Source organism: Phoxinus phoxinus (assembly GCF_949152265.1).
Source record: "Phoxinus phoxinus genome assembly, chromosome: 11".
Taxonomy (NCBI): Eukaryota; Metazoa; Chordata; class Actinopteri; order Cypriniformes; family Leuciscidae; genus Phoxinus; species Phoxinus phoxinus.
Genome location: NC_136886.1, coordinates 25296598 through 25318196, shown reverse-complemented (window position 1 = coordinate 25318196; position 21599 = coordinate 25296598). Strand labels below are relative to the sequence as shown.

The 21599-nt window shown below is 37.5% G+C and overlaps 2 protein-coding genes across 5 annotated transcripts in view; both read left to right on the top strand.

Moving 5' to 3' along the window:
- The window catches only part of stk11ip (serine/threonine kinase 11 interacting protein), a 37593-nt gene extending 26494 nt beyond the window's left edge, over positions 1-11099 (top strand). The window contains exons 23-26 of one of the 4 annotated variants that reach the window (XR_013799496.1): positions 5443-5544; positions 6279-6364; positions 9590-9798; positions 9947-11097. Coding sequence is in view for 1 of the 4 variants with exons in the window: in XM_079627722.1 (XP_079483848.1) it covers positions 5443-5527; positions 6279-6364; positions 9590-9798; positions 9947-10075 (509 nt within the window). In the remaining 3 variants the exon portion in view is untranslated. Of the gene's footprint in view, positions 1-5442; positions 5545-6278; positions 6365-9589; positions 9799-9946 lie in introns of those variants that run through there. The other 3 variants (XR_013799497.1, XM_079627722.1, XR_013799498.1) reach the window with 3 other exon arrangements.
- Positions 11100-11955: 856 nt separating this feature from the next.
- Positions 11956-21252, top strand: LOC307007253 (gap junction gamma-1 protein-like). The gene is made up of 3 exons (XM_079629045.1): positions 11956-12165; positions 14445-15639; positions 19907-21252. Exons 2-3 carry the CDS (start codon positions 14475-14477, stop codon positions 19918-19920), a joined length of 1179 nt encoding a protein of 392 aa, XP_079485171.1. The 5' UTR covers positions 11956-12165; positions 14445-14474; the 3' UTR covers positions 19921-21252.
- The last annotated feature ends 347 nt before the right edge of the window (positions 21253-21599 follow it).

Genomic DNA, 21599 nt, shown 5'->3' with positions numbered 1-21599 from the left:
TAGACTTTATTTTTAAGGGGGCACAGTGCACTGAGACTGTACTCCGGGATTAAGGCCCTGATATACTCAGTTATTTTTAGTTCTTTGCTTGGGGATAAAAAGAAGTTCAAAATACTTGACCAGCAATATATGGTACCGAACATTCCGGGGCTGCCCACACTTTAGATGAATATGTACAGTTGTAATCAAAATTATTCAACCCCTATTGCAAATCTGGTTTATTGGTCAAATGTACAGTCTTTCAGCTGTTTGCAATGAACAAATCAAACAAAAGTAATTAAAATAGTGCAAGTTATTGTGATTGAAATGTTTCAAGTGGCTTCATTCAACTGAAAATCGACTGAAAATGCAACTTTTTATGACTTTAATGACTCCTCTCAAAATTGTTCAACCCCTGAATAGAATCCCTCACAACAGCACAAATCTGCAAAACAGGTGTTGTCTCAAGCACACATCGTGCAACTAATCAAGGGCTTCAGTAGTTGCATCAGGTGTGTTTGAGCAAGAACACATGAAAAAATTGGACTGGCTAGGTTCGTTGAGTGTCACGTTTGACTGCATGTTTGAAATAAGGCTAAGCCGGTCACTTTATACAAATTGTTTAAAAGCAAGCCGCTTTATAGAATAAAACAGTATTATAGTCTCAGTTAGAATTACAACTAAACAGTTTTTACTATAAAGCGGCTCTGTAGTGTGTTCATGTTTTGACTCGCGGATGTCTGACCTTGATGGACTAAACAGAAGAAATGAACTAGAGAAGATTTCCACAGCAAAGAAGGCGGGGCCTCAGAGCACACATACCCATTTTATTTAATCACCATGGCAAGCTGTTTCAAACTCCCGAAACGAACACTGAACAAACTTTGTTTTGGCCTAATTTTGTTGAAATTACGTCCACACCAGTTTCTTCTTTAGTTTTGCTTGAAGTATATCAGGGCCTTAATTCTTTTTTTATATGACTTATTGATGCTCTGGCCCACATATTTATTTAGTGGGGACACTGAGTGTTCTGAGGTCTGGATGAAAATCTCCAGAATGATAACAGTAAAAAAAAATGAATTAGTATGCTGTTCTCTTTGTCTTTTTGAACTTGTTTCCTTCGAGAAAGTAGAGTAACAGAGACTGCATTGTCTTCGATCCATGACTCATTTACTGTTGACTTTCTTTTACAATCTAAAGCCAAACACGCTACAAGACTGAAGATCTCTCTCCTGTGTACGCTCAGGTTTCTTAGTTCTTAGCGTCAATTACTGATTTTGAAATTAAATCTGAATCTAGCTATGATCCGGAATACATTCTCTCACAAACTCATGTACTGTATGTGGCAGTTGGAAAGTATTTTTGACAACGTGTCATCAAATAACATGAATGCTCAGTGCTCTCACAGGAATATGTCACACAGTCACATATCACAACGTGCCCCTTTATTAGGTCACTTTGGCGCTGCATCATTTGTTGATGCTATGGGAACCCCACCCAGAAGTGTTGATCTCTAAAGCATGGACAGTATTTATACCAATTCATTGGCAAATGGAGCTCTACAGTAGCTCTTTTACTCAGTTGTACATCTCGACCAACTGAAGCCCAGCACCATTTTATCCAGATTTTTGGTCTTCAGGGGTTACAAAAACTCTTAGCCCAACATGACATTTCCTCATCTTTTCAGTGAAAAAATGGATTAGTTTCCCTGTTGATCTACGTGTATTCCAAAATGGAATTAGCTACAGCTAAATAAATTATATTTTACTTTGTTGAGTTGTGAAATATGAATTTGCAGTCTGTATTGAGTGTGATGCAATACAGACACATTAATAGCAAAAAACATCTTTATATTGAAGATAGAAAGCCCTCGTGGGCTGAACGCAAATTCAAAATACAATGCAACCAGTTTAGTGTTTAGGAAAAATTACTATGAACTGGTTCTTAAATAAATCGGTCAAAAAGTTAAATCACTAGTTTTAATCGATCTGACGAATGCTTCGCTGAAATGAATCCGTCAGAGCAGCTAATCAATCATCATCTGATTCACTTAGTGAACTGCAAGGACTTTCAGTGATGGGCATTTTGAAATGTCAATATCATTACTGGTTAATAAACAGGGATCTACACACCCAATTTGACTCAGAAACACTGACTGCTTAGTCTTTAAAAGCATGCAGTTTGGCTCTAAGATTGGGTCCATTACACAGATCCCCACCCATCAAATAATGTGATTCAAGTTGGACTGTGCTGAGACAAGCTTTTAGGCAAATTGCTAATTGGCCATAATAGTTTCATCAGAAGACAGGCATGTGAAAAAAAAGTCCTAGTTTGGGGAAATCAGTTTATTGTATGTACAGTATAGGGGCCATTCACACAGAATGTGTTTTGTGATTAAAAACATGAGACACAGGACAGTGGAATGAAGAAGAAAAAAACGCAAGGTCTAAAGACGTGGCTTTTAAAAGTTGGACAACTAAGCAGCCCTTTAGAAAAGCTGTTGTGACATGTTACTGGTTTCTTTAGTCTAAAGCTATCCAAATGAAATGAGTGTTATCCAAAGGAGGACTTGAGGTTTAAGCTGAGAATAAGTTGACATCCCTGCCCTCTCTACAGTTCCGGAGTCATCCAGCAGTTATCAGGCAGTCAACCTTTCCAGCAACATGTTTCCATGTTTCCCTCCACTCATGAAACGCCTTGTAAAATCCACTGTTTATTAACTCCACAACTATTCAGAAATAAGTAAGAAAACAGAAGGGGGGTGGTGGGAACATACATACTGTAAGAACTACATAAGATGTCATAAGATCTAACATTTAATCTCCCCTTTAATTAAAATGTGTAATCAATAAATATATATTTCAGTTGAAGCTTAACATTTTAATTATTTGACATTTTAAACATTTGTTTATTGCCGTCTTATGTATGAAGGTCCGTATCATCCATTCTGATATTGATGCCTCTATTAAATTGATTGCAATAAAATGAGTAATTATAGCTATTGAACATTACAGTATAATTGATTTCCCGGCCTAATCGGAATCACAAAATAACTTTAATTTAAATTAATGTAAAACAATATTCACACAAACCCATTCTAATAAATGCCACATTTAGCTGTGCCTTTTATGTAGTGTGTTTGGTTACGTTTCTGTCTGTCAATACTCTGTTTGAGTGAGAGCTGTCAGTTGTTTCCCCTCTTTAATACTTATTTTGCATATTTAAGAAAATAATTAATACAATTACAAAGATTTGATATTAATATTTTTATGTGAGGATCAGTTCCCCTGTACAACATCAGTACTGCAAGCAGGGCCTCCGCTTCGCATAGTTAGCAAGCGGTGCACAGATTGCGTAAATATAATGTAAATGTATACTGTAACACTGGCCAAAGGATGTCGAGAAAAGACATCCACATAATTACTTCAGGAGATGCATTCATTAATTTTAATGTGTTAAACAGCAAACATTAATCACATAAATTATATATTTTCCCCAGGCCTAATATACACTGCCCTGCCAAAAAAAAAAGTCAGCATCTGCATTTAAATGAGAAAGTAGGCAAGAGCATCTGATTGAATAATTCCTGCAGTGATTAATAAGTTTCAGCTGGCAACACATTATTTAATCGTAACCGACGCAGTAGGTACCTTCTCAATTCCTAAACAATCTTGTCGGAAGACACATCCCGTCTGCGTTTCAGAAGGGTCAAATTATTGGCCTGCACCAGTGATGCGCGGGTCAATGTATAAACAACCCGCACCCGACCGACGTTTTCAACTAACCCGCCCGCAACTCGGACCGCAAAAAAATAAATAAAAAATTTTGTACCCGACCCGCTTCCTGACCCGCATTTTTTAAAAGTAGCTAGTAAATGCTCATAGTAGCATCATTGGGCCATAGATGTAGGAACTAGGGGTGCAGCATTTTTCTGAATGCTGTATGATATCGCCTAGTGTTAGCTATGTAATAAAGGCTTGATTTACTGTATTCATTTATTTCGTTTCGTTTTCTTAACAATTAAGATGCTGCATGTGTTTGTTTATCCAGTCTAATCGAAGTGTGCGTCTCTCCCCCGACTTTCCCAACAAAAATCCCGCCCCCTCTCAGCAAATACATAAAACTGACATTACTGAGCTATATGCGTTTAAAAGTAGCCTATTAAAATGGCACAATGGCATTGCTCTGTTCAACATGTTGGGAAATCGGGCATTTTGTCCCGCGTCAGCTTTTATTCAAAAGTTAATAATCACACACGTGCTCAACATTCAAAAGGGAAATAAGGATTTCCCACTTGCATCTCTTCCTGCAGACTGAGCTTGTGCGCCATCTTCGCGCCAGTTATTCAGCCAATAAAGCGTAGACTGTATTTCATAGAAAATTGTGTCTAGTAGTACTATATAAATTACAAAGGTTTACATCTTTATTTCAAACAACCCGACCGACCGTGACCTGAATATCATAAAAAATATTTTTGGATGACTCGTAACCGCGGGTGACCGCAGGCACCCGCTCATTTTGGATCAACCCGCGCATCACTGGCCTGCACCAAGCAAAGAATACAACTAAGGAGATTGCTGAAACTACTAAAATTGGACTAAGCTGTCAAGCGCATTATTAAAACTTGGAAGGATAGTGATGAACCATCATCAAAGCAAAGAAAAATGTGGTCGAAAAACAATCTTGAATGGCCATGATCGGTGATCACTTAAACGTTTGGTTGAGTCGAATCTTAGAAAATCAACAGTAGAACTCACAGCAATGTAATGGTGAAAGTAAGAGCATTTCCACACGCACTATGAAACGAGAGCTCAAGAGATTGCGAATGAACAGCTGTGTGGCCTTCAGAAAGCCACTTGTTTGCTGATCGTAGAAAAGGGTTTAGTTTGCAAGGTCATGTGGTCTGATGAGTCCAGATTTGCCCTGTTCCAGAGTGATGGGCACATCATGGTAAGAAGGGAGCACATGAAGCTGCATAATCCCTACTGTACACGCTTGTGGAGGCAGTGTTATGATCTGGGGTTGCTTCACTTGGTCAGGCCTAGGTTCAGCAACAAAATGAGTTCTATAGGTCAGCTACCTGAATATACTGAATGACTAGGCTTTCCCATCAATGGCCACAACAGAGTCCCGATCTTAACCCCATTGAGAATCTTTGGGATGTGCTGAATAAGACTTTACGCTGTCGTTCGCCTCTCCCATCCTCAAAAATTATTACAACTCTCGAGTCTGGACTGAAATAAAAGTTGAAAAATCAAAGACTTTTGATTTCAAAGTGCGTTCAACCTATTATAAGATAAAGCATTTAATTATACTAAATTGTTTAATTACATTTAATTAAGCAATTATGTGAACATAACGTGATGAAGCTATTTTAAATGCTGACTCTTGCATTTTGAGTTTAGAGTGTGTGAATAAATTTTGCAGATATTCTTCCTAACTACAGCACTTTTTTTCATGCAGAAATTGCAAGGGAATTGGCCCCAAAGTCCGACAGCAAGCTGAAGGGGATCTCTACCACCCGGCTCAACCCACAGCACCACCTCTGGTATGCAGTGCAAACAGGCAGGCATTTTTTGCTCTCCAACTCCTTCTCTTTTATCTCTGTCTCAGGCGTTTCATTTATTTTGTCTGCCTTTCCTACCCAAAGCCCAGCATTAATCAAGAAGATCCTCTCAATTGACCGTTCGCAAAGACCCGCCCCCTTTAGTTACTGTTGCTATGTCCGACAAACTTCTCCGCTCTCACGCCACATCATGTTCTCACGCAGTGAAAAATACATCGCGGAGCAGAGAGGACACTGACAACACGCTGACAGACAAGACAGACCAGGTTACTTTTGGGTTACTTTTGATATTAAACAAAGTCTCACCTTTCATTTTTTAAAATAAATGTAAACAATAAATACCATTTTGTGGCTCTTTAATGTGTCTGACAGATCGCTGTAGAGCATCAGTTAAAGCTGCTCGTGAACCGATCATCTCTTCCTTCTAGCTAATTTATAGCATCAAATAAACGAATGAACATAAGAAGGAATGTTGTTTTAACCGCGGAAAGGCGTCAGTACACTCCGTTTTTTCAATTTCAAATCCTCCCATGTAAATCTACTAACTCTTCTGACTGCTTTGTCTGACAAAATGGCGGATGGCGAAGTATGATTGGTCAGATCACCTGTCAATCAAGCTGCAAATTGCACACGGTTGAAAAAAAAAGTTAATTGTTAATTGCCACAAGGTATGCATATTATCCCATTAATCATTTGTTAACAGATTTTAAATCCTGATCTGTCTGTCCTTTAGGCATCTAGTCTGTGAGGACGCCCTGCCATGTGATAAAGACGACAGCCATCCTCCTTTCCGGTACCTCTTGGCATTTCTTCAGCAAGGTGAGTGTTTATGTTCTCCAAGATGTAGAAATGACCTGCTTCACCCAAAATGTTTGTTGCTAGAGCCACCAACAAGAACAGTTTGAGGAACGTGATAAGGAATTATATGGTGACTGCGGCATGTGATGACTTGCCCGTAACTGGAAAGAGCTACAAATGGTCAGGGTAGCTGAGCATGTAGTTGTCAAGTCAAGTCAAGTCACCCTCATTTATATACTGTAGCTCTTTTAACAATAAAGATGGTTTCAAAGCAGCTTTATAGTGATAATAGGAAATTAAAGAAACCGAGATTGTTTGGGCTTTACAGCAGCTCTAGAATAAAGTTATTGTCCAGCTAAAGTTAGTTTTGATTGAATCGCTTCCGTTGCAATGATCATTATTTATTAACTTAGGACATCGTTTTAACTGAAAACAGAAAACTTTTCATGCGTTCTGGCCGTTCATTGGCACGACAACGTTTTTTGAGTTGTCTAATACATTAATACAGAATTACAGATTATTAGACTAAATAAAGCTTGATATGGGTGTGCTGTTCACCTTCAGGGAATGTATGGTCTGTTGGTTGCACATGCCCCTTCAGGTTCATTTAAAATGTGATTCACACATGACAGTTACAGTTCTTTAATGATTCATAGTACACCCTTTCATCAGATCACTGTGGGAAATAGTGCTGCCCAGGTTAACACTAGGACACAAAGGTATTTGTATCAGCACTTGCTTTTGTTAGGGTCCTGCTGTTATCCTTGGAACTAAACTCTGAGGTCTTGATGGAAAAAGGGAGAGTCACAGAAAACAGATTTATCTCATTCTTCTTGAGAGAGTGATCCAACTGTGAGCGGCTGGTTCAGCTTTCAAGAGCCCCAGCCCTCCTGCTGGCAGCCTGACTCCCCTCCAGAACCCCCCTATCGGAAGGGCTCGCAGCAGGCTTGACTTGTGGTGTGATAAGCATTCAGCTGGTGTGACCAATCCCACCCAACAATCTGACAGTGATTTTAAAAAGACAGGAACATCAAAGAACATCACTCATGCCCTCTTTTTCTCCAACGCACAGATTGTTTCACATAGTCATTTGTGATTTCAGTCGTGTGCACATGCCAAAATGCGCATTAACACTAACATACACAGAACATTTGAATGAATAAACACAAAGTATAGCTGATATCATAAACAGACGTTTTGTTTCCTTCCCTGCAAGATATTCTTATTTTATCTCTGTAGGTGGTCAGTGAACAGAATTGTGCTGTCTTTTGTGCCTGTACTTTTTGTGTTTGTGAGATGCATCTGATGTGCATGTATTTATCTTAACAAATATTTCTCACTGTTTCTTGAAGATTGACATTACAGTATATCTATATTTAAAGTTGTAATATGGAAGATTTTTTTGCTCAAATTCACTTCCGTTGCAAAGATCATTATTTATTAACTTAGGGGCCGCTTACATGACACTATTTTAAAGGAACACTCCGACTTTTTGGGACTTTAGCCTATTCAACTTATCCCCCAGAGTTAGATAAGTCCATACATACCTTTTTCATCTCCGTGCGTGCTATAAGTCTGTTTGACGCACCCACCGCTAGCCTAGCTTAGCACAAAAACTGGATGTAAATGGTTGCAGCTAGCATTCTAATCCAAATAAGTGACAAAATAACGCAAACATTTTCCTATTTACATGTTGTGATTTATATAGTCACAGAGTGTACAAAAAACAAAGTCACATGAGACACAGACATACTTTAACCGTATAAATACTGGGAACTATATTCTCTGAAGGCGAAGCACTGCTACTTGGGCGGAGTGATAACCGCAGCACCTGAGACGCGCCGTGGTGAGGAGCAGAGAGTTCGTTCAGAGCGCGTCTCAGGTGCTGCGGTTATCACTCCGAAAGTGATATAACTGAAAACAGAAAACGTTTAATGCGTTCTGGCCGTTCATTTGCAAGAATAATTTATAGCTAATACATTAATGCCGAATTGGAGATGACAAGTTACAGTTCTTACAAAATCTAAAATTCATGGAACTGAGCAAGTACAAAAAAACAGTGTTAAAAACTGTATACTGCATCGTGTATAGTGCGTCATTTGGGACACAACTCTTGCACTACCCTGATTCACAATGGTGAGCTTTGTTATAATAATGATTTATTATTTGAGCTGTCAGGAAATGTCAGTTTCACGTCATTCGTCATTGCTTGGTTACGTTATATCTGTGAAAAAAGATAAGAAGAAGGTCCACCTATTACAGTGCCACGTGTTAAGGCCCTGATATACTTCAAACGAAATCTCGAACATCATTTCAAACTAAATTAGGCCAAAACAAAGTTTGTTTGGAGTTCAGGTCAGTCGAGGTCAGATGTGCGCACGTAAAAACCTGAGACATGCTTTATAGTAGAAATTGATGTTGTAGTTGCAATAATAAGAATCCGTACAACTGTTGCAGCAGATGATTATTATTCTGTTGATGATAGCAAGGTTTGATCTTTGGCTGACCAATCAGTGGAAAGGGGCGTTTCTTTCCCGCCCACATGTAGGAATCAAATCTTCAAGCTGTTTATTAATTTTCTACCCCTGAATGTAAAATGAAAAATCAAGCTGAATTAGTTTTTGTTTGTTTTTTCTGAAATAATGATTTCTCATTTTTCTACTTTCCATATTACATATATTTCCATATAAAAAATGAACTAATGATACACTGATTCGTTGCTGATAACTAGGTGAATATTTAATTAACACAATAGTAATTTAAGTGGAAACCGTTGGTCAAAATCAGATTTACACAGAAACTGACAACTAAAACCATCTCTGACACCAACTGTCACAGAATGGAACGCACAGAATTGTCGGAAATCTCACAAATTGATCAGATGAGGGTATCTCAGGAGACAAGAAGTGAAGCTGACATTGGATTCGGATATGCCTTGATGCCTTCCTAATGCATCCTCTGAAGTCAGCATTTTTAAGCTGTATCTGCATTACAGTATTGCACTGCCACACTGGTCAAACTGCGTTATTACAGGCCTTTACAAGAAGTCATAAGAGATTTGACCATTTTTTTTGTGGACATTGTCGATAATGTCAACTAATCGTTTCATCCCGAGCAACAACTAAGCGACTATTACAAGATTTAAAAGCAATCCAGAGTTTGCTTTTTTTCTGTCTCGAAAGGTAAGATATCCAACAATATTTGGGACAAACATATGTTACAATGTTGGTCTTTCTATTTTCTTAGATGGCTCTTTGGACTCTGTGAGTGTACTTGCCACCAAAGAAATGCTTTTTCTCCTTGATGAAGACCACCAATGGAGCAAGACTCAACCTGAGGGCCAAATGAGCAGTGGGAAGGTGACCGTTCTGGAAACTCAGCCAATCAGTTGCCTCAGTTCCGTTCATCTGTTCTCATCCAATCCATGCCAGGTGGACCTAAAACTTTATGATGAGGTGTGTGTGTGCATCTTTACATGTTCTTACTTAAACCACAGAGAACTTAAGAGCAATTCTCTCAAAAGTATGAAACCATTAAACAATATGGCTACTATATGGATAGAATAAATGGAGTTTTTTGTTGCTTGTTTTATTTGTTTCACAGATGGCCAAGAAAGAAAAGACATGGTCTTTACATGCTGAAGATGAAGAGCTGGTACAAGACCTGGTGGACTGGATCACAAATCAGTGGGAAAAAATGTTTGGCGTCAAACTGGCTACTATCAAGCAGTAACCTCTAGCCACAGTGTTAAAGAGAAGCACATACCTTACAAAATGAAGATTCCTGCCTCAATCTACCTGCTTTTAATCTGTATTACTGTCTTTGTGTAAATGTGCTGTTTGTCTTTTTGTCTCCAGATTACCCTCACAAATTCCCTTTTTACCTTCTCTTGGTTGTGCTAATGTCTTTGTGCAAATTGTGCAGTAACAGTGCTGCAATTCTGAGTGTGTTTTTGACTTTGTACAACAAAACACCAACACACCTTATAATACATAACTATGCATTAAGTTGATTTATTTTGAATTTTGTAGATGGTTTGAATATGGAATTGAAGGGGTGTTTGTTTCTCAGGGTGAAAAGCCTTTCAGTGTGCTCTCAGAAAGGTTCATAATTGGGTTATGCATGTCACAGGATAATAACACCTTTACTTGAGCGTTGGTGGTTTTAATGCATTGCTAGTTGTTAAGACATGTTGCTGAATTAAATACCATCTCACTCTATCAAACTTTCTGTTGAAGACGTTTCTCAACTGTAAATGTGTTCACATTCATTTTATGTGATGAACTAGCACTTGCAGTATTTTTTGTGTTGATTTGTTTTATAAGGAAACGGCATATATGTATCTCATAAATGTAAAGTTTATTTTTTTATTTTTTTCCGCCAAGTTACAAAATATTATATTCCAGCACTTCTGTAGAGCATGTAAAAAGAGAGCTTGTGACTACACTTTAAAACGTAATGTTTACCGGAAAGGAAACCTCAAATGGCTGTGAAGAGCCTGAAGAGAATATTTAATATAACCACATGCAGTTTTGTACATGTCATTTGTGTCATTCAGATGTTCTGCACTTTTATTTCTTCATAATTGGTCTAAAATAATACTGAAATGGTACATTGTTGTTAACAAAGTTGAAAGCATATTGTCAGTAAATTTAAAATGTATTTAATGTGTATTTATTTATCTTTGTAATGGTCTCCAATAAGGAAACATGATAACTTTTATTTTTGTAAACATAATAAAGTATTCAAATCTTATACATCTTTTCATTATGTCCTAACAATGGCAGAGAAATAAGGATATGAAAATTGATTGTTGCACATAAGTTGGTAATATTTTTTTTTTTGCCAACTTCACATTCCTAGGTTAAGTATTGTATGCTATGATATAGGTGTATAGGTAAGTATGTCGTAACATAAAATAAATTAGTTAAACAAGCCATTGTGTTAAGCAATTGTTTGTGATGTAATACATTTACAGGAAAAGGAATGCATCTACCTGCTTCTTTTGAAATATGTATTTGTGAAATGAAAGGGACAAAACTCATGAATATTGTAAGTTACATCTGGCTATTATATGTTGGCATTGCTTTTCTTGAATGCTGATGTATGACAAGGTTGTGTGCCCTCACCGAGAATGCCTTTTAAGCAAACACGATACAGAATTGCATTGTGAATTTGAATTAAATGGAGTAGAATTAAACATATAATTTTAACTAGAAAAAGAATGTTCATCAAGACAAACTTTTTAGGTTATAGACAGAGAAACAAAGAGACAAAGCCAAATAGTCACATCAGACATAAATGATGCTACATAATTTATTATTTATTTCATACCTTGAATTATTTTTAATAACTTTATTTTAGAGAACACTTTATTACCTTTGTTGAAATTGTATAGGCTAGCAAGCTAATAAATTCCCCTTCCTCTCATTTCAATTCAACTTCCATGTGGCCAATTCAATTAATTTTCCTTAAAAAGTGAATTTTTAAATACTGCTTTTTGCCCAATCCTTACGAATTGTATGTTTATTATAATTATTATTTTTACAGTGGAGATTGGAGGGTTGTTTTGTCGGGAAATAAATGAGCTCAGGTTTCAGATTTAAAGACCTAATTAAGTGTGGGTGTAGTCAGAGGAGGTGAAAACTGCTTTGGATGGATGTTCACGTGGTGTGGATTCCAAAGAGTGTTTGGGTTAACATGAATAAGGTGGTGGGTGGAAGTTAATTGAGAGACAAGTGAGTGACACGCTGTGTCTGAGTTTTGGTGAAACGCACAACAGCTGAGGACAGGATAGCCTACTAATCACTTGATAGACGAAGGTATGTGAATGTTGTTGTTTCTTACCTTGTTTAAAGTTTAATGGAGCTGCGCATTTACGGGGGCAGCATGTGACTTTTTCAGCATTTAGAATGCATTTCATTGATACAAAGTTGCAGCGTTTAAACTAAACGAAAGTTTGACCATCTCAGGTTGATAATATGCGGTAAATTACGATTGTGTTTAAAAAAAAAAAGAAGTAGCCTATTATAACCATTGGCACATGAAACAGCAAATTTTATGACTAGGCGTTTATTATATTAATCATAACATTATTGTTGTTTAGACATGAACTATGTTCTGAATGCATGGCTAGGTAAACTCCAACAAACGATACAATGTGTAGTATTATTATTATACAATAATTTGTAGTTACAATGTTTACTAACTTAGAATGGCTTTTTATTGATGTTTTTATCAATTAGCTATAATTTTAGCAATTTTTTAAAACATGGTCTGTATATCTGAATATTCCTTATGTAATGTTATCATTTTAGCCTCCTTTAGAAATTAAGTCACCATGGGGAACAGGCTATTGTCACAGGCATTGACTTTACTGGTCAAATAGTGGATTTAAAATGTGAATTGTCTGAGTACATAACTTTTCACAACACATTCTTCTAGCTATCTCTTAATCACAGAACCTCAGTCTTGGTTCTGTGTGTCAAGTGGCCTGCCATGACTTGTCCTTTGCTTTGAAGCTCCATAGGGTGAGGTCGCTGATGTTGGCAGGCAACTAAGAGAAGCTATTCAGCCCATTTACAGGACATGACAAACATAAAATTAACGGTTTACTCATGTTTGAAATACTGTCATTATTATTATTATTATTGTTATATGTCATTTTCATTTAATTTATTTGGCAATATTTCATATTCATTTATTTGGCAATATTGCATATTCAGTTATTATCATATGTAAAATCTTAACCTGTGGCTCACTTGTAATGTTTGTTTATGTAGCCTACATCAAGCTGCGTGTGAAACCGGTGAGAAACCTTAGGCTCACAAGTTATTCAGTGTGTTCCTGTAATGCCGTCTGTTGGCAGTTAAATTAAGTAAAATCTAATATTTTTACATGTATATTTTAAAGAAATGTCTTTTATTGTGACATTTTATCTTCTCCTGTTTGTGTATGTGACAGATAGATCAAAAACACTGTTAGCCATTAATAGCTTTTTAGGAGTTAGCCTTGATTTGTTTTTGTTTTTTAGGGTTGTCATTAAAGTATTTATTCACTTATTACATTTTCTGGCTAGTGTATTTGTAATCCTTTTTATGGAAAGAAAGAAAAATATGTACTGATATTTTTAGAGTCATTATATTTTCAAAACTTTTCTGAAAAAATAAGTGTTTTTAAGAACTTGATGCATTTTAAACTACTTCCCCCCCCCCCCCCCCCCCCCCCCCCCGTATTGGGCACTTATACAGTAACGTAGTCAACATTTAAAGTGGGTTAAAAAAGTTATCAAAGTTGTCCTAAGACAAGAACAGGTATTGTTCAAAATTACTGTATAACTTGGATGAAAGGTTTTGATCCACTTCAAATGTTGACTGCTGTATTTCCCGTAGGCTGAACATGAACCCATTAAGAGAGCGTGAGTGTGTGTGAACTTGTAAAGTTTTCTTTGTGAGGATCAGTTTGTCTTTTAGACCATCCTAGTGAGGACTGAGTAAAGTGATGACCTTTTGGCCTTTAATTTGATTAAGAATTAGTTAAGGTTGGTAAGGGGCTAGGGATTGCATTATATTAACTCTTCAGGGTCGCTAATCATACAAAAACTAATTGTCATGAAAACTAATTTTCATGTTATACTGAAAAAATAAATTATACCAAACATTAGTATGGTGAACATTTGTTTATGTTGCTAAATTAAAAAGAAAAAAAGTACTCAAAACCGGCCAAAATAGCCCAAGACTCCGAAGAGTTAATGAATGTCCTCTCGAAGATAGTCATACAAACGTGTGTGCATGCATATAGAACACTGACACCTGCTGGTGCTGTGACTGGTATTTCATCTAGAATTATAATGAAGCACTTCATTATGTCCAATAATGTAATGTGTTACAGTGTTAAACAAATGCAATTAATCATTGGTTATTGCATTCATTCTCAAAGTTGTTGTTTTTTAACTCAAACATGTTCAACATATTGTGCTGGACTTTATTTCATGTCATCTGTTTCTGATATTTCTGTTAGCCACAACTGATGCCATTTACTGTAATGGTTGTCCCAATTGAAATGCCTCTATGATTCTACTACCTCCTCATATCTTCTGCAGATCTGACAGGTCTCCTGTGTTGGTGGCAACATGAGTTGGAGCTTCTTGACGCGATTGCTTGACGAGATCTCCAACCATTCCACTTTTGTGGGAAAGATCTGGCTCACTCTCCTCATCATCTTCCGAATTGTCCTGACGGTGGTGGGCGGTGAGACCATCTATCATGATGAACAGAGCAAGTTTGTGTGCAACACTTTACAGCCCGGTTGTGATAATGTATGCTATGATGCTTTTGCCCCTCTATCACACGTTCGATTCTGGGTTTTTCAAATTATTATGATCACCACACCATCCATTATGTACCTTGGCTTTGCCATGCACAAAATTGCTCGAATGGCTGATGACGAATACCGACCACTTAAACGCAAACTGCTGTCTATGGTTCATCGTGGAGTGAGCCATGACTATGACGAGGCTGACCAGATGGGTGAGGAAGTTCCCATGATCTTGGAGGAGATTGAGCCATCTGAGAAGGATAGTAAAGCGGTATCTACAGCCAAGTCTGCTGCTGAATCCGATATTCCAGCTGCGAAGCATGATGGCCGTCGTCGCATCAAGAGAGACGGTCTCATGAAAGTATATGCGTTACAATTAGTCTCTCGTGTTGCCTTTGAGATAGCCTTCCTTTTTGGCCAGTATGTTCTGTATGGTTTTGAAGTGGCACCATCATACATTTGCACTCGGAGCCCTTGCCCACACACGGTGGACTGCTTTGTCTCACGTCCCACTGAAAAGACAATCTTCCTGATCATCATGTACGTTGTCAGTATACTCTGCCTTGTGCTGACTGTGCTGGAAATCCTTCATCTGGGAATTGGTGGCATAAGGGATGGTCTCCGCAGTCGATCGACTCGGAGGTTCCCCGTACATAGGCCATCAACATCCACCATCTGTCATCGCCTTCCCAATGCCCCACCGGGATATCAGGCTGCCCTGAAAAAGGACTCTTCTGGCAAGCTTAAGGCTGAGTTCCTGGGAGACTCAGGACGGGAGTCACTGGGTGATGACAACACTAGTCGTGATCTAGACCGTCTACGGAGACACCTTAAAATGGCACAGCAACATCTGGACAAGGCATACCACTCTGAGGAAGTAGGGCCTTCACATAGCAGCGGTCCAGACTCTAACAGCATTGCAGTTGAGCAAAACCGACTTAACCAAGCACAGGAGGGCTATGTCAGCACTGAGGAGAAAGGTTTGTTTTGGGCTACACTTCATTCTTCCACATGTTTTTATAACTCCCACTAACTCGCCAAATGTGGGTAAAAATCAACCATGGTGTGCAATTCTATTAACTCATTACGGTGCGGTCACATTTAGCGTTGCTCTGTGAAATTTTGCAAGCAAAATCCATTCATTTCAAAAGGAAATTAAATTATTTTTTTTTTGCGTGAGGGCAAAAAAGTTTCCCACATAGGTTTAGCTTATTTTCAATTTAGTATCATGCTGCAAATTTGCTTCGCCTATTTTATTTTCTGTGTGAGTTCATTACTACACTATTGACAGTGGACCTTTTCTTGCCCACAAATGTATACTGAAATATCACACCATTAAGGCGGTCGCTCACTGGAGGAGAAGCGCTGCGTTATATGTAGGACAAGGTATCGCACAGTGGACGTGCACATCTCATTCTATTGTCCGGTTGTGGTCAACAATATTGTTATGTTTAAGGACATTATGATAACACCCAGTTCTGGCATGAAACTCTAGATGGCGCAGGCTGATTTGGTCAGCCTTAACTCATTTGGTAGTTTTGCTTCGTCATCTACATAGCGCAGCTGATTGGTTGCTGTTGCATCAGTGGCCAAAGAGCTGTTGAGCCAATGTTTTTATTAGCTATGCAGATGTGTGTAGTTGATTTGATGCAGCATCAGAGCACGCTGTCTTTCTATATCGTCTATCAATTAGGTTATGTCAATGATACATCAAATTATTTAATTATGATACCTGTTCAGGTCGTTGTTGGGTTTTTATCTCTATCATATTTCTATGATCATTATATCTAGCTTGCAATGTATATCTATTGTTAATGAGAACATGGTGCTTTTCTAGAGTTAAGCCATTCGTCATGGTAGCCCAGGCACACATAGTCATAGGCCACTACTGTGAAGACATGTGGCAAGGTAGCCCAGGCACACATAGATATTAAAAACATGTGGTCTCATGGCGCTTAAAAGAAATAAAAAAATGTATGTCTTGGCGTAGCAGATCTATTCTGCCCAGACCAAATACATTAACATTGTCATATCCATTACCATACCAATCTCTCCGAGAGTTGTCGACAGAATTAAGATAATGTCTGTACTGTACGTTATGTTATGTTGGCTAGTTGCAAAAATACAATCGTTGCTAACCTGTCACTGAACATATATACTGAATTACTGAATTAATTGGGAATCTCACCTGAAAATCCAGTAACATCAGCAATATTCCTCCACGCAGCTGATATCTGTATTTTGTCTTTAAAGAATCTGTGGTTCGTGGCATATAATTCAGGGTATTTCCCAACTTCTTTGAGTTTTTCATTGTCCTTTTTGTTATTGTTATCCTACTCCAGGGATGGGCAACTTCAGTTCTGGAGTACCTCTGTCCTGCAGAGTTTAGCTCCAACCCTAATCAAACACGCCTGGACAAGCTAAGCAATGTCTTTAGGATTACTTAGGCTACAGGTAGGTGAGTTTTTTTTAAATATATATATCAGGGTTGGAGCTAAACTCTGTAGGACAGCGGCACTCCAGGACAGACTTTGCCCATCCCTGAGCTACTCCATGCTATTGAACTCAACTGAAGTGTCTTGTGACCTGGTACCTCCGGTAGGTGGCAGCACACGACAGTGAATGTTACCACGACAGGCAAAAGTTACATATGCTTTCGCACTGAGGTTAGTGTAATAAAAAGAGGGCAAAATTAAAGATTATAAAGGGCTAAATTTATGTAAGCAATAAGGTACGAGAAGCTGTGCTGTATTGTGAATAAGTCACAGCTGAAGGGCATGGTTAGGCACGACTGTTTACAGTTCCCGACCGTAAACAGCAACAGATGTTACATACAGTATTTCGCCAATAGATGGAGACAAAGACTTAATGAGTCTTAAATCATTAATGTCTTAATGAGTGAGTCAGTCAGTTGAGAAGACTTTTACGTTGAAAGGACTTGAGATCGCGGAGAAGGAAGACGCAACTGACAAATGACTAGGACACGGGAAAACCCCTTAACTGTTAAAGCAACACTAAAGAACTTTTCCTCTTTGGTCGCCTTACAGGTGCGAAGCGGAATTGTCCATTACCAGTGTCGTAAATAATTTAGCCAACCGCTGCGTACTGTCGCACTCACGCTCGCTGTTTATCCAGCACCGGCTTTAACGTAAAGCAAGCCAAATTTGTAGTTTTCTTATGTCTCATTCGAACTACAGAAACGCTACCCGATCTGGCAAACTTGCATAGTTCGGTTATAGCAGATATAGGGCTGCAAAGCGAATCCAGAAGTGCCTTTCACCCTGTTACGACTTAATGAACCACTGATACGATTTGGAAACAAAAAAATTAAGCTAAACAATTTTCTTTAGTGTTGCTTTAAAAGGACAAGATATCACAGTGGACATTCAAACAGATTTTTTAATTATGAATATAGGACTGACCTGAAGGAACATGTTATGTCTACTGTATATGCAGGTACCCTCGCTTACTCGATACTCTCAAAATACTCAATATCAATGAGATCAAACATGTGTTTAAGTTTAAGTTTTAAGAGTGGTTGCTAGGGGTGTAGTGATACATAGAACCGTTGGGTGAAGCGGTTATAGCTGTATTTTATCGTGAATAAAACACAGCTATTGACCAATCAGAATCAAGGATGGGACCTACCGTTTTATAATTTATATACGACGACTCCTGAGTCGTATCACTGCACTGCGGACAGACGTGTGGCACTGTCGGTGTGCGTGCACTCATAGAAAACAATGTGTTCGAATTTTAAATGTGAACTATGCAGGTTTTTTACCTTAAATGAACAGCTTCGGAGTCATTGGAATGGTTGTATTACTTTTTTGGGGGTTGAATGGTGGTCGTCTTGCCATTAGAAATTGCCAAACTATTGCCTGTGAGCGGAAAAAACACCCTTGCAACTTTGGGCCGGCGCGCCGCCGGCCGCAGCGTCAGAAAGTATCGCGTGATATCAGGTCTCGCGATGTAACGAATTGCTTTACGGCAAAAAAAAATCAGCTAAAATTCTGTCATTATTGTGCTACCTCACGCTGTTCGAACCCGGATGAAGAAGGCGTTTTAAAGAATGTCCCGTCTGCTTTGATGTCGAGGATCTACTTGTATCTACTTGTATCTTGCCACTGGTATCTGAGAGTCGACAACAAGTTTTTCGACAGTGTTGTCAAATATCTATTCCGAAGCTGTAGGTGGAGCTCTATAGAGAACCTAGAGAAACCTACGAGCAAAAAGCGAGAATACAGAGAAGAAATTCCCGAAATTTAAACACGTGGTGCTAAGCGGCGCTTTGCTTCTCGTCCGGTGTGTGACCCCCTCTCTTTTGCCTATCACTTTGAATACCATCACTATCGGAGCAATTTCTTCAACCTGTTCTTACTCCCGAGGTGTCTGATTAAATACCACATATCCAAGACTTTTATGCATCACTATACAGACGACATTGCAACGTTCCCAGTAAACCCAAAGCTTTAAATGAGAAACAATTGCAGACGTGAAGTTCATGGGAATTTTATCATCATGAAATTATATGCTGGGGTATAATTTTGTCAATATGACATGATATTTTGGGGTAAGCATTTCACTCATTGTCAGATGAGAACCTTGGGAGTGAGAAAATGTTGACTTTCTTTAAATGGATGTCAGTGGAGAGGCTTCAATACACTGAATTCGGTAAGCTGACTTTAGTGAGAAAATGGTTGATTACTTTATGAATTGGCACCCTGTGGCAATTTTTTTTAATGTTTCCATTAAATATTCTCTTTGAAATTAGCTATATTTGGAGTTTAAAACTAAATAAATGTTTTATAATAGAAGTTGCAGAATTGTTCAACTGGTTGAATTTACTTTGTGTTCATGCTCTTTCATTGTTATGGTTTTCACAAACTATGATTGACTGTCATAAAACTGAATGTGATTCAGTAATTCATAATCAGATTTTATAAAGATTTATATATGTGATTTTGATAATCTGGTTTATTTCTGATATTTTTGTTTTGGATAGAAGTTCTAAATGTGCAATAACTCAATTTAGTAGCCAAAATGACTGGTGAGTAAAAGGTAATTTCAAACCCTATACATAAGATATGGATAATTATTTCTAGTCTAATATGGAGTGCATGTCATCAGAAATTGCCATGTTCTAATGTGATTTTTTTTGTTGTACTTTTTGTACCTTGCTCAATTTTTTTAGATAATTGGTGGATATTTAATAAAATGTATATTTTTCTTTTTCTGTTTTTAAAGAGGCTCGTGCTTGAAGCATGTTTTCCTATTCAGCTGGCTCTCCATCAAAAACACACAAACTCCATGCTGAGATGCACATTTTGGAGGACAGTCGTTGACCAGATTTTGTTTTTCCTGTTCTTCTGACTCTTCATCAAATGGACTAACTCAAGAATGAGATGCAAATAATGGAGAGCAGTTATTGACAACATTCTGGGTGTTCTCCTCTAATTGCATATTAGAAAAAGTGTTATTCACAGTATTAAAACATAGCTGCCATACAATGGCAAGAAACAAAACAGTTCATAAAATGCACACTACTGTACCATTATCTTCCAAGCAATATTTGCGCACATGGTTTTATAACAACAGCACAAGAAAAAAACACATTCCCTAACTGTAATGTTGAAGATATTTTCATGATTGTTAATTATTGTCCATTTTGAGCAAATCGGTATAATTTGAAGCCAAAAACTAACAAGTCTTCCTGTTCAGATCATTACAATGAAAGAAAGATATATCCTTGTCTTAAAAAAATGAAGCATTTTGTGTTTATAAGCAATAATGTTGCTTGCGGTTAAAGTCTGCCAGCGTGTTCTGATATTTTTGTAACATTGTCCAGTATGTAAATGTCTTAAGTTATGGGAGGGTGCTTTTCAAACAGCACTGACGTTGTGTTTAGAAAATATTAATAAAATGATTGCAATACATATGCATTTGACCAGATTTTAAAACTACAAAGAACCTGGAAAATGCTTGAATTGTTTATTAAAAGGTTTAATGCTCTGTATTATTATAAAATAAATATTTGTGGTGCAAGTATGCAACATGGTGATTTTTTTAAAAACTGGACTTCAGATTTTGCAATGACATGATATAGATGCATAATATTTGTGGATTTGTTGGGGATCCAAGTAATATTTAAAGGGAAGTTTTTACAAACCTGCTTGAATTTCTTTCTTTTGCTGAATATAAATGATTATTTTAAATAATGTTTTTTTTTCTTCTTCTCAATACTATGGAAGTTAATGGGGGCCATCAACTGGTTGGTTACCTATATTCTTCTAAATATATTTTGTGTTCAGCAGACTATACATATATATATATTTTTCATGTTTGGGACAATATGAGCAAATGCTGACAGGATTTACATTTTTGGGTAACTCCCTTTAACTGAAAGTTTTAGACCTTTTATTTAGTTTTACAATACTAAATGAATAGTATTATGACAAAATGTTTGAAATTATGTACACAAATGAGATGAAGGCTCTTTTTTTACTGTTTCATCAATTCTTTTTTCCTTCATTTGTAAGTCGCTTTGCATACCTTCTGCTAAATTAATAAATATCAGAGGCCTCGAAATACCCATTCTGTATTTATTGATCCCCCATTATTTTGGCTGTCATGTTGAGATTATAGCCATACAATCATAATCAGTGACGCATAACACTGTTTAATGCCTCTATAAAATTAATGTGTCCTTAGTTTCTTAACTTCACCAGTTATCATTTTTATTATAATCAGAATGTTACAGTTGTATGCAAAAAATGATCTCTATGATTTCGAACTGGATAAATATTCTGAATGTTCCGATCCAATCTGACTTCTGACCTAATGCTGCCTGAATCATAACCATACACTGTTCATTCGTTGGCCAGAGGAGAACTCTATTTTCTAATTTTCTTCATGTAAAAAGGAATAAAAAGAACTACAT

What these genes read in the sequence shown, in the direction of transcription:
- LOC307007253 (XM_079629045.1), top strand. Translation starts at nt 14,475, where the DNA reads ATGAGTTGGAGCTTCTTGACGCGATTGCTTGACGAGATCTCCAACCAT.